General features: G+C 38.1%; 1 protein-coding gene across 2 annotated transcripts in view; it reads left to right on the top strand.

Annotated features, from left to right (window-relative positions):
* The first annotated feature begins 4904 nt into the window (after positions 1–4904).
* The window catches only part of jag2 (jagged 2), a 56629-nt gene continuing 48188 nt past the window's right edge, over positions 4905–13345 (top strand). The window contains exons 1-2 of one of the 2 annotated variants that reach the window (XM_014470383.2): positions 4905–5247; positions 6472–6789. In XM_014470383.2, coding sequence (XP_014325869.1) covers positions 5179–5247; positions 6472–6789 — 387 coding nt within the window. In that variant the 5' untranslated portion in view covers positions 4905–5178. The remainder of the gene's footprint in view (positions 5248–6471; positions 6790–13345) is intronic. The other variant, XM_023347700.1, reaches the window with a different exon arrangement.

A 13345-nucleotide genomic window follows, 5' to 3' on the forward strand; every position in this document is an offset into this window, starting at 1 on the left:
ATGCTTTAGTCTTGATTTGATTGATTTATTTATTTCAAACAGGTTTTTAAAAACAAGAAAACAAGCACTGAGTAGAACAAAGAAAACATGTGCATACATAACCAAGAACAACATCATTTGTTTACCATCACTTTTCTGTTTGACAAGGTGTAGGAAGAAGTGAATATTTATTTAATCCTACCCCTTATCTCAGTTTAATGAAATATATTACTTACCGACTCAATAAACCAACAAATTGTAACTGAAACCATAAAATAATATTCATGTACCTAGACTGGGCTAAAGAGACAACAAATAAATTATATTACATTGACAAAATGGTTACAAACTAATTCGTAACAAGACAAGAAAATCTATGGAGAAAAATAATAGTAATAATGAGAATTGTAAATAACAACCAGACATCAGAATAATTACCAACTCCTTGTCAATGTACACCTAGAAATTATTCTTAAATCTGTTATATATTTTTTTTAAAACAGAGAGAAATAAAACTAACGATAATAATGACAGTAAGATGACAATAATAAGCTACCAATAATGTAATAGTAACACAGAAAAAAGGAAGGAAAAAACTAATCTTTGTGTTAATTTGTATATCATTTTTACCATGACATGAGAACAATACTTCATAAAGCTGAATTTCCCATCAGCCATGGAAAAAATGTGGAACAATTTCTTTAAATAATGAGGTTTTGCCAGGAAATTTTAACAATTAATTTCGACTTTACGTAATGCCAGTGTTGTAGTTTGGCCGCCACCCAGAAGAGGGCGACGCTGGTCATCTTTAAACGGAGTCGTTGATAGAAACAAGATGGCGGAGTCAGACCAGAAAGGGAAAGAGAAACGGTCCAAACAGATTTTGGTTTGGGATGCAAAATGCTCTTTATGTAGGTCTGTTTTGAAATATAAACACTTGTCAAGTTTGTCTATGTAATTGTGTGCTTGTCCCTATCAAATAAACCAAATAACTAAAAACTGATTGGCTAGTTCCAGGAACAGAAATCTTTGTGAAACTTACAGAAATCATCTGTGGTGACTCCCATTAAAGTTGATTAAGAAAATAAGAAGTTAAAGGTACAATTTCTTTGTCTCAAAGCCAGTTTCAGTAACTTTTTAAATAATGTATTAAAAAAAAAACATTTTTATTTTTTTTAATTTTTTTTAAATAAAACTAATTGAATTAGACAAACTGTAAAGAAAAACCCAAAGCTGTTGTCACAACCCTGTCACTGACACATCATCTCGCTCACTACCTAAGATCCTTCACTGAGTGCGATCCACCTTAAGCCTACTTACATGCGCGTGTGAAACATTCCAGTCCAAGCGTCTGCAGCGGCTCAGGCTATCTGCAGCATCCTTTGTGGCCTATCTGACGTTTGGCAGTCGGCTGATGAGAGCGAGACAGTGACATGCAGAGAGAAGGGAGGGCGGCTGTCACCTCCACTTTGATTGGCAGCTTCTCATCCTGCACAGGGACGTCCGGTTGGGATGCAAAAATATCACCTACATTGGATTCTACTGTAGAGAACGGTTGAAAGACAAATTGAAAGTCCTCAGAGGCCAAAATTAAGATTTTCTCTCCAGAAAAAAACACAGAAGTAGGGTTATTGCGAATTAATTCTGCAAATCAGCTGAAACACTGAGTTCCTTTTAATCAAGACTAAAAACCCACCTGTATAGACTTGCTTTTGAACAATAGTAAATGAAACATTGACCAACAGATTTGGCGTGTATGATCACATCAAAATGTAATGTTTGTTAAATCGTTGACGGTTTGGTGAATTGTTTGTAATTTTGTATTTTTATGATGTAAAGCCCCTTGCTGCTATATAAATAAACTTGATTCTTACCAAAACCAACATTAGTATGACATTTGCCTCAATGTTTACATTTATTTAACTTTTTGAACCAATTGTTTTCTATTTTTTTGGTTTCTTAAAATCTTCTTAGTTCATTTCCAGCAACAAAAATTTTAATTTTCTTTTAAAACCTTCGGTGTGTTTAGTCCAAGTGAGTTTCTGAGTAAAAGGTCGCAGGATATTTGAGGGTTATGAAATAAACATAAAAGAAAAACATCACTGTGTTGTTCATTTTCTATTTAAGATATTAACTTACCATGGATTTTTCATTTTTTAAAATTACAAAAAGTGTCCATCTGCATCCGATTAACATACTCGAGGGCCAAATTTGCACAATTTTTAACTACAATCAGGAGTCACAAATGAAGCGTTCCAGTCCAAGTGCCTGCTTTAAAAGCTAAATGAAGTTTTTCCTTTATGTTTTTATATAAATTCATTTGTTATATAGTGTTTTCTTGTAGATGGCACAATGTTGGCCTATTAAAGGTGCAGGTTTCTGACTCTTTCTGACTGAATATTTTCTTGTCATGCTCAAAAACCTATTTGAACTTTTACTGCGTCACTTATGTACTAAATAGGAAATACATAAAAGGGTGTGCTCGGGGCCATGGGTGGCTCAGTTGGTAGTCAACACGCATCATGGGTAGATTCTAGTCATTGATGCGGTTCTGGGTTCCAGTTCTGGTCTCGGATCATTTTCTGCATGTCTTCTTCTTCTCTCTCCACCCTACTTACTGTCTAATAAACACCACTGTAGTGCTAAAACTCGTAAAAAACAAAAGGTGTACTTGTTCTGCAGCAGTGAGGATTAAAGCTGCCAAGACCCAAGAACATTTCTGAAACAAATCACACTTCCAGCTGGGAACCCACATGCACAACAAGCTGCCATGATGGAAGGACGTATCTGACGTCTTTCTGTCAAAACCAATTTTACCATTTTTCATGTTGGTTATCTTGATGAAAATCCTTGTCAAGCTGAACTTTGACCAATTTAGCTTCTGCTATAATCCTCTCTGAACCTTAGACTGCTTCTCTTCTAAAAAATAAATAAATAGCTGAGCCACTTTATAAGTATTGATGCTCCAATATTTTCTGGAATATTAAGGTCAGGTCATTCCAGAATTAACAAATTCAGGATTACGTAAGATTTTTTTCCACGCTCCCACCATCTGAACCAAACTGTTCACCTGGGAAGTTCAGAAACAAACCAGGAACTGAAACCTGCAGATAGTTTTTAAAGTGAATTATATTCACTTCATCCGGGACCAAGACAAAACTCTTGTTCCAAAATCTGCGTCTTCAAGATCAACCACATTGACAAGAACAATAACATGAAGGAATCAGATTGGGGCTTTAAGACTTATGAGGGATGTATCAGGCAGCGCTTTGTTTAAAGTTTATGTGCTAGAAGCAGGAAATGGGCGCGCATGCGGATCAGAGTGAATTCAATGCTTCAACAATTGGGTCAGAACGTTCCCAAAATTGCAGCTCTAGTGGTCAATATCTATCAAAAGCAGTCCAATGAAGAAACCGTCTTGAACTGGAAACATGACTGGTCAAGGCTAACGGATCACACAGATGAGCCAGTTTAGCTCAGATTGCTAAAGAAGCTAATGCTAGTTAAATTTTAATGGAATATTTTAAGTGAAAACCTATTTAAATACTCTTTCAGAAAAACTATATTTTCATGTGGATAAGATCTAAAAACTTAGAGGTGGATGTTAACCTTTCTGCAGCATCTTCTGTGCATGAAGGAGCATTACTGCAGATCCTTCCTCCCAGTAACTGTTAGACTTTATAACTTGCTGCTGTCTGCAAGTAACCTCCCAGATATTATTTAAACATTTTTCAAAGCTTTAATTTAACTTGTAAATTAATCTGCTGTTGCTTTCTATGCACAAATATTAATATTAACTCTGAAGTCTCTTATTCTCAGTTTTATTTACTCCTTATTTTAGTTATCTTCATTTATTTGTAACACCTTCATTTATTTTAACTAACAATACAAAGTAATTCTCATTCATAAAATAAACTCTTAAAAAGGATTTAAAATCCTAACTATTTTTATTATAAAAATACATTTAACTTGCATTCAGTCTCATGTCGATGTAGACAGGAAAATAAACTTAATTTTCTATTTCATTATAAGCACAAAGAAGTTTTCATTTGATAAATGGTTACATACTGTTATGGGACAGTTTAAAAGATAATGACTTTTGATGGAAACTTACTTATAAATAACATAATATTAACTATAATTGTTCTGCTTTTGGTGTCCAGCTGCTTGCAGTTGTCTAAATCCACAGAAATGATTTAAAAATGTATGTAGATTGTTTCATTTTATACAATTTTGTGATATTCTCAGGCGGAATTGAGCATTTCTGCATTTTTAAAATCAGCTGTTTTGTTTTCTTTTATATTTGATTCAATGCCGTCGCGTTTTTAAAGTGCAAAATTTAAAAAATAGACTGCTGTGTTAATAATAATAATAATAATAATCAGTGTTATTCTTTTCATCTGTCAGTGGTCATATTGGCATGGCTGATCACGCATGTCTTAAAGTTGCACGGACAGTAGAGGGCGCTCTAAACTGCTGCAACTCCATTGCTTTTAAAGCGCTGGTTTTTAACGGGCAATCTTACCTTTTAACGCTAATTAATCGCTTAAAAATATATAAATTTAAGTCAAATTGCAATAAATTAAAGAGTTTCAACTAACACATTAGTAGAATATCATACTATGCTATAGGCTATTCATTTTATATCGTCATAATCATCTAAAAATAACTTATATAGAACTTGTTTTAGGTTATAAACTAAAACATGTGACGCTTTTCAGCAGCGTTTAATTAAAGTGGAGCCACAGAAATCCAAGTTTTGTGAGGAGGAGGAGGAGGAGGAGAAGAAGAAGAACAAGAAGAAGAGGAGGAGGAGGTGGGGGGGTTGTTAACTATTGTCCGCCCCCTAATCCGGTTGGCTCAGAGACTGCCTGCAGGCCAATTTGTAAATGGTTTGCGGAGCTGCCAATCAAAGCAGACATCCTCTCCTCAGGCTGTGACTGCGAAACATCTCAGTTGCTGTGTGGAGAGATTTGACGGAGGGACGCTGCCGTGCGTGGAGCCATCAGTGCGCCGCAATCCGTAATGCCTCGGTGAGGATCTGCCACGGCGGAGAGGACGGCAGCGCATGCGAAATATTGTGGATTTGCATGTCAGCAGAGGAGGGACTGGTCGCCGGCTCCGCGGCTGTTTGTCTGTTTCTTATCGCTTCTCTGTCCCCCCTCCCTCCCTCACATGTCACTCTAATTAATCGGAGGCATGTGGAACCGCACCAGGATTAGGAATTGCCTCCCGATAGTGTTCCTGCTGTTGACGTTATGGACGAAGGTAAGGAGACTCGAATTTTAGCCAGCCTCCCCTGCACACAAGGACGCTCTTTTAAAAAACAACATATTCCTCTTTAGATCAATTAAATGAGATGAAACTTGGTGGGCGTCGGTTTGAGATGGATTTGCTGCATATTCGCATCATATTTAATCGATAATTGAATTGCGTAGCCCTTCAGTTGTGGAGCACGTTACCATGACAGGACTCAAGTCCGAGGGGCTGGTAGCGGCTGCGCTCCGTGTTTCGCTCGGATTCTCTCTCTTAATCTCAATTGTTGGCGGGTGACAATGAGGCCCGGACGGAACAAGTTGGAAGTTGCATCGCGGTTGAGGCTCGCAGCCGCGGTTCATGAGCTGCTCGTGTGAAATCCCTGCATGCAAAGTGTCGCGGCACAAGTTGGAAGTTGCTGCTTTGCATCAATTGGCCGCTGCGGTGGCTAATTTGCGTGCTCACCTGCTTAATTCTTGCCGAGATGGGGTGGGGGAACGCCTCATTATTGCCCTTAATTGGACCCAATTAGACCAGTTATACATCTGGTGCCACCAAGGGGGGCTTATAAATGTCCTGACCCCAATCTAGACACACAACCTATATGGAAATATATCGAACCAATAAATTTAGCAGATGAGAAGACAAGTTTTGATCATGTTAGTTGGGATGGGCAATCACCAACCCACACCTGGTTTTAGTATCCTGCAAATTACTCTGTATACGCAATAAAATGAGGTTTTGATTTATTTTTGTGGTATTGTCGTTTTATTTATGAGATTGTTGTGAAAGCTTTTGTTTTAATTAAAGCAACTGGGAGGATGAAAGCTCCCAGTTTGGCCACCAGCCTGACTTTAGACCAATGTTGCCACCCAAGTGGTGCCAACCTGTATACATTTCCTGCCCCACCTCTGGCTCTGCTCTCTTGTATCCATGTTTTTTTACAAGTGTTCTCTGTAATTATCACCGTCTGAACACTTAAGCTACAAGTCCTGTCAAGCCACTTTAAAAATTCCTGTTGACATAGCGATACTATTAATATAAATGAATAAAAATCCGTTTTTGCGTCTTTGCCACAATCTGATTGCACCGTGACAACTTCCTACACCCGGCTCTGCTTTTTTTAGCTGCACAAATGCTATTGTGGTCTGTTTTTGTTTTTTTTCATTCTCTAAAGAAGTGAAGAGGGGGGGGGAGCCACCCCACTGCATTTAATTTTGGCCTCCTTGTTTCCAGGTGTCCCAGTCAACCGGCTATTTTGAGCTGCAGCTGATCTCCGTGGAGAATGTGAACGGCGAGCTGGCGGACGGGGAGTGCTGCGACGGCCCCAGGAGTCCCCAGGACCTGCGCTGCACCCGGGACGAGTGCGACACCTACCTGAGAGTGTGCCTGAAGGAGTACCAGATGGAGGTCGCCACCACCGGGGCCTGCACCTTCGGAGCCGGATCTACGCCGGTTCTCGGCGGGAATACGTTTTCTTTCAAGGCCGCCAAGAACAACGCGAAGAGCGACGAAGCCGGAAAGATCGTGATTCCCTTCCAGTTCGCCTGGGTGGTGAGTGAGCTTCTCCTGACACCTTTATTTTAAGAAGTGTTGTTTGTGCACACCTGAAGCAAAGCCACACTTAACTCTGAAGTGGGTTTATTTTTAGATGGACGGATAAACGGATTCTTTCTGAATTTTGGTTATTTCCTGAATTTCAAAATCAGTTGGCGCATCAAATGTCTGTGTGCACATTCTCATGTTTACTGGATAATTTCCAATAGAGACTGCTTATCCAAAAAATGCATATTGAAGCTCAATGCGTATTTATTTTGAAGTTGAAAATTGCGTGCACCTTACCTGGATGTTTAGTCGACCAAAAGCTGAATTTTCATAAATTTTAGCTACATGAAACTCAGTTCACACCATGAGATTGATGCCAAACATCTCCTTAATGTGGATATTAACTGTTTGGTTGAGAAACGTTGATTTGATTTCAGGAGTAGACGACATTTGGATGTTTAAGGGTAGACCTATTGTAAGCTTTGTTGCATGTTTATTGGATAATTTTCAATAGCAACTGCATATCCAAAAAAAGCTGCATATTGCAGCTAAATACACATTTATTTTGTAGTTGAAAATGCATGCACCTTATTTAAATGTTTAGTCATTTTTAAGTCGACCAAAAGCTGAATTTTCATTAATTTTAGCTACATTAAACTCATTTTACACGTGGAGATTGATGCCAAATGTCTCCTAAATGTGGTTATCATCTGCCTGTTTTTGGTTGATTTTGTTTTCATGGAGAAAACAGTATTTAGATGTTTAAGTGTAGAAGTATTGCAAGTTTTGTTGCAGTGTTTTTGCATGTTTTAAACTTGCCCCTATATGGGTAAATAAAACTCTCAGGGTTGTTCCAGTTCACCAGCTTGCACCTGCTGGGGCCATGATGGAGCAATCAGAAGTGTTTTCCTACTGAGATCTTTATCAAAGCGGGGAACTACAAGCTTTGTGGAGAAACTGTCACGTCGACATCTCTTTTACTTCCACATTCAGGAAGACCCAATCGTATTTCACTCCAAATAAAACACGATTTTTTTACCTACTCATTTTGTTTTGTATGCAAAGCAGGAGCAAACTGACGAGCTTTCACAGGTGTGTGTGAGAGTGAGGTGTGCCTGCTGTTAGGTGTTGGATGCTCCATTTAATAAACCAGGAAGAAAAAAAACTTGATGAATGGCTGACATTATCCCATAAGGTTGAATTATGCGTTCAGCTGAAGTGAGCGATGCCTGCCGGCGGTGGTTCTGGCTGGTTTTGACACTTCTCCTCCCCCCGCTCCTCCTCTCCTGCTGAGGGTGCCAGGTGGCCCCTGGTGGCCCCTTCAGGGCAATTAAGCTTGTGTGACTGTGGATGAGTGATAGCTGATGATTTTGGCTTAGGGAAACGACATGAATCTACGCTTCATACCTGCAGATTTCTACGTTTTTAAAGCTACTTATTACATTTTCAACTGGAAATGTAATGCGAAGTAGAGGGGTGTGCTGCTCTTGAAAAGCATTTCTATTGTAATAGGCACCAGTCACATAGAAAAATATAAATTGTGTCACTAAACTGCACTTAATTATTCTTTCAAATTGATTGATACACCTTTTATTGAACAAACGGTGGGGGAAAAACAGTATAAACAACAATCCTGATGATCCGGAGAGTTTTAGGGTTTTCTTTGAACGTTTAAACGTCAATAATTGCAATTCATCATGACAATAATAAATAAAAATCTTAAATTTATCATGATAAACAACGCGGTAAGTGCCCAACACTAATGTGAAGATTATCCTACTAAAAATTGAACCATGTTGAGTCAAAAATTAGATGATCAATAATTATTTTAATTGGGGATGGACAATAAATCAATATTGTATATTGTGATAAACTATCAATAGATAATACGTCTGATATTGAGTAAGTTCACTGAACCTTTAGCTGCTCAATCTGTCATGGCTAAGCTAGTTTGGTGGGATCAACTAACTCACTCACACTTTGGTTACCTAGCAACTCCCTCTCATTCCTTGGTTACCTAGCAACAGCATGTTGAGCAACTGCTGCAGTTAAAGGTTCCGCTAATGTTCTTAAAAATGAACAACGACGAGGAGAGAAAACTGTTAAAACAGGAAATATCACGCCACCAGTTTGGCAGTATTTATATAAAACAAAAAACTAGTCAATAATTGTATATTACTGACTGATAAACGTTTCTCAGCTGTAATTTTAGCTCAGCCCTAATTTTATTTTAGCTTTCAAATCCTGGTTTACTGAGTTTTTAATATCATGTGTTCATATTTACGTTTCTTAACAGGAACACGCTGGTCTCCGTAGCAGAAGCCAATCCCATTTTGAACCAACTGCCTTGTTAACACATTTCTTAGCTTCAGGGGAAAATGCCAAGAGGTGTAATTTCAAACACTAAAGGCCATATGTTAAAGCAATGAGGCTGCCGTTTACACAGTCAGGTGTTTTTCTTTTCTTTTTTTTTTCTCACCACCTGAGCTTCTGCTTTCTGTGGATTAACTCCGTGCCTCGCCTCACACAGAAAAGCAACCCGCTGAGAAGGCTGTTGTTTGCCTCCCTGGCAGAGGTGAAGAGGGTTATTCTGGTGTGTTGTCCTTCTGTTAAGTGTCCCAGCTGATAACGTCGCACTATTCCAGTGCCAGATGTCACAACAAGCTTGTGGGGGTCACTGGCCGTGGCGTCGTTGCTGTCCTCACTCAAGAGACAAAGATGCAGTGTGCTGTTAGCTGTGTCATCTGGCCAGCTAACGGGCGAGGCTCGCCGTCTTGGCCCGTCTGTGAAGCAGACTTCAGGAGGCGTCTGAGAATAAACCCGAGCAGGAATTGTTTTGTTTCGTCTAGAGATGCTTTTATTGATGGAGATGTTTGAACTTGGGCTGTAGCTAGGCCTGTCGTAACAAATTTAGTGATCAATTATGATATTATTGTTTTGAGGCCTTTTTCGCTGCATAAACACAATCTTACCAAGTATTTCTGATCTAGTTTCTAGAGCAACTATATTAGTTTCGTCTTATTTCAAATGTACTGACTTGCAAGTAAAAAACTCTTGTTCCATTGACAGATTATTTCACTTATGTTATAGGAAAAATATCTGTTATAAGTGAAATAATTTGCCAATCGAACTAGTTTTTTTTTTTTTTCATTGATGTTAAGGAATTATTGACTTTAAAAAAACCCCTCTATTTCTTGTTAAAATGTTACTTTTGAGTTAGTTTTGTCTTATTTCAAGTGAACTAAGATATTTGTACTAGAAACTAGACCAAAAATACCTGGTATGATTTTGTGTTTTTGTTGTGAATATAACAATAATTCAAGAATATCTTCTTAAAGATTTTTAAAAACCTTAAATTCTAATGACATCTTAAATATCCAAAATTAAAATAAAACAACAAATATAATGAATTATGAACTTTCTATAAACAAAATGTTCCTTAAAAATCGGCTTGTTGGAATCGAACCATCAGACTGAAGTTTAATCATCCAGTTTTTGGTCGAAAGAGAGAGAAACAAGAAACACGATAAATCAGGGAAATGGAAATTATTGAGCTTGTTTTAATTTCTCATGCGATTAACAGGCCTAGTTGTATCCAGGACTAAAGTATGCAGATAGTACTTTAGGGATAATTGAGTTTATTTAGGGAATTGAAGGTTTTCCTGATTGATTTTTTTGTTTTAAATCATGAAGTCATGATGGGCATAAAAATCCATCATGACATGGCAGGGAGAGATAAAAACCGTATCGCTCACTGCCCCTTTTAGCAGTGAGAGATACAGACTTAAAGTTTTATCATGATGTTTATCTGTACTATTGTGATAATAAGAACTATTTATTACTGCCGTTTTAGGTAATTGTAAGGTTGTGACTGTGTCACAGCAATCATTGTCCCACAAGCACAAATGCTGTTCTTAAAAAAGTTCCCATTTGTGAAGCGCTCACCAGTTTTGTAAAGAAGCCTGTTGCTAATGATCAAATAATAAATTAAAATGAGCTTGATCATTTCCATTCTGATATATTTTGAAGGGCAATTTTGCTTAGAGATATAATTTTTTTATGGATTTTATTATCAGTTTTGGCTCTTATTTTTTATATTTAAAGTGTGGAGTTTTCTGTACAAAATCAAAGTTTATTAATCTTGGAGAGAGCGAACTTGCCTTATTCTCTTATTGTTGTTACTGAAGTGGTCAACAATATTATTTATTGTTTTAATTTCCGGGAACAATCCTGAAACATTGGTTAGCACTGGTTTGTGTTAATGCATCATAATCTTTAATTTTTTTAAGAGTATGGATATGCAAAAAGTCTTAGAGTTACTGTATGTAATTTTTGTAAAGAAAAAAAAAAAATATATATATATATATATTTTACATATTTCACACTGTTACTTTGTCATGACAGCATAAAACAGATAATCTGGAAAAAACCAAGTGGAGCTCCTCTGCTGTCTCGCAGGACTAACTGCAGAAAAACACAACTCAATCAGAAACAGCCAAGCAGAGCCAGGAGGATGGTCTTAGTGCTGTCAATCAAGCTGTTGTACGCCAAGGGTGCACTGATTTATCGGCCAGCTGACTTATCGGCACAGATTTCCTTAATTTTGGGAGATCTGTGATTGGCTGATACATGTGAAGCCGATCTTATCCCACGATTTGTTTACCTCAGCAAAGGTCTAAAGATCAGCCACTGTCTTCTGCTCTTCTTTGAGAGAGGTTTGACCGACAGACCGACCCACCAGGTCATGTCTGCACGTTTGCAGTTAACAATAGTCACTTGTGACGTTTCAGACCAAATAAAAAATGGTATTGGTCAAAATCATAATTGGCAGGTCAGGCTTTTTAAAAAGTCGTTGATCGGCCAGAAAACTGCACCCTTGGCGTACGCGCCGATCACACTCTCCCACCTTGCTCTCTGCTACGACGCAGCTTCTTCCCTGTCATGAATGCTAAGGCTAGTTAGCATAGCCACTAATGACGACTGAAACAGTTTTTCTGTAATAGTAAGTTGTTTCTCCCCCATTGGCTCATTTAGCACGATTGACAACACTGGTTCTGATTGGTTGTTTTTGACCTTGATTTTTCAGTTTGTCTCTCATACCATTCTGTCACAACATGGTGATAATTTGAACAAATATGTAGAAAAAGAAGTTACATACTGTAGCTAAGAACACATTTTTTGCGTTTTGAAACATCACTTGGGTCTAATTGATTAGCTGGAAGTCACGTCAAGCATTAGCCCAGTTTGGCAGGCAGCTGACCAAGTCAGGGTCTCGTCTGTCCGGCCTGATTGAGTTTCCGTTTGGTTGTTTGCCGCTGCTTGTGTGCTCCAGGAGCATGAATGGAGGGGGAAAGACATGTCCTACATCCATCTGATCGCTAATGAAATTGCCGGTGGAATTTCTCTGCCCGTCCCTCCTCGCCCGCCGGCCACATCGGCTACGTCCGTTTGATGTGAGCCTGTCTGTAACTGTATCTCCTCTGGACTCGGATAATGTGTCAAACCTCCATCCTCTCTCTGCTGGATGCGGGAAGTAAGGCAGAACTGTAGTGAATCTGGGGGGGGGGAAAGCTGAATTGCTCAGGTTTCCTTTAAATTTACAGATATATAGAGGTTTACAGAAGCACCTAAGCCTCTCATTTGTAGGGAGAGATTGACATTTACCCTTTCATTAAATCAACTGTTTTCTAACCTGCACAGACCTGTGGAAAACAGCTTTTCTTGGCTCAAACCCAAAGTATTTGGTGTTGGCGTTTCTCCCTGGGCTCTTACGTGCTACAAGCATACGCCGCTCCTTTAATGCTTACTTTATGCTCCTGTCACGCTCCTTAATTTCTTTTGCGTCAGGACAAGAATATGGAGGATATCTGTGGAAATTGGAATTGAACTCCTTGATCTGTAACTTGGCGGGTCAGTTATAATTAATTAATCCAATTGTTCCAACTGATGCAGTTGCATGAAATGATTATATTTATCTTCTCTTAAAGTTACACATAACTATTTTTTTATTTGTTGTGTGTTTAACTGTTTATTCAAATCAAGTGCTTTCTTGACCTGATTTGTTGGTGCTGTACAAATATTCCTGATGGAACAAAACTGAACTTCAATTGACAAACAAATATTTATTGTTAGTTTTATTTGCAAATTTTGGAGAAGCACTTCTGTTATCTTTGAAGAACTCAAGATGTTTTTCTTTGTCTATTTTAGGAGCAGATGTATGCAATCTAACGACTTAAACCGTTCTTAACAGATTGAGTTTTCTATTGCTTTGTTGCGTGTTGTTTCTGAACCAAACAGCAGCCATGTTTCCTGTTTTCTACTAAGATAATTAATTACAAGCTGTGATTAGACACTTGACAATTTATCTTAATCACTCTTAGTCAGTGTGTGTTTGGAAAAAATTTACAATTGTGCAGATTTTAAATAAAAATCTTAAAACCACTTCATTGTTTTCACATAATAAATCTGGTAGATTTGCACTTAAAAAACAAAATAAGTATTTCATCTAGTTTCTTGTTCAAATATTTTAGTCCCATCTTATTTCAACCATTCTAAGTTAAAAGTA

The sequence above is a fragment of the Xiphophorus maculatus genome, chromosome 15 (assembly GCF_002775205.1).
Source record: "Xiphophorus maculatus strain JP 163 A chromosome 15, X_maculatus-5.0-male, whole genome shotgun sequence".
Lineage (NCBI taxonomy): Eukaryota > Metazoa > Chordata > Actinopteri > Cyprinodontiformes > Poeciliidae > Xiphophorus > Xiphophorus maculatus.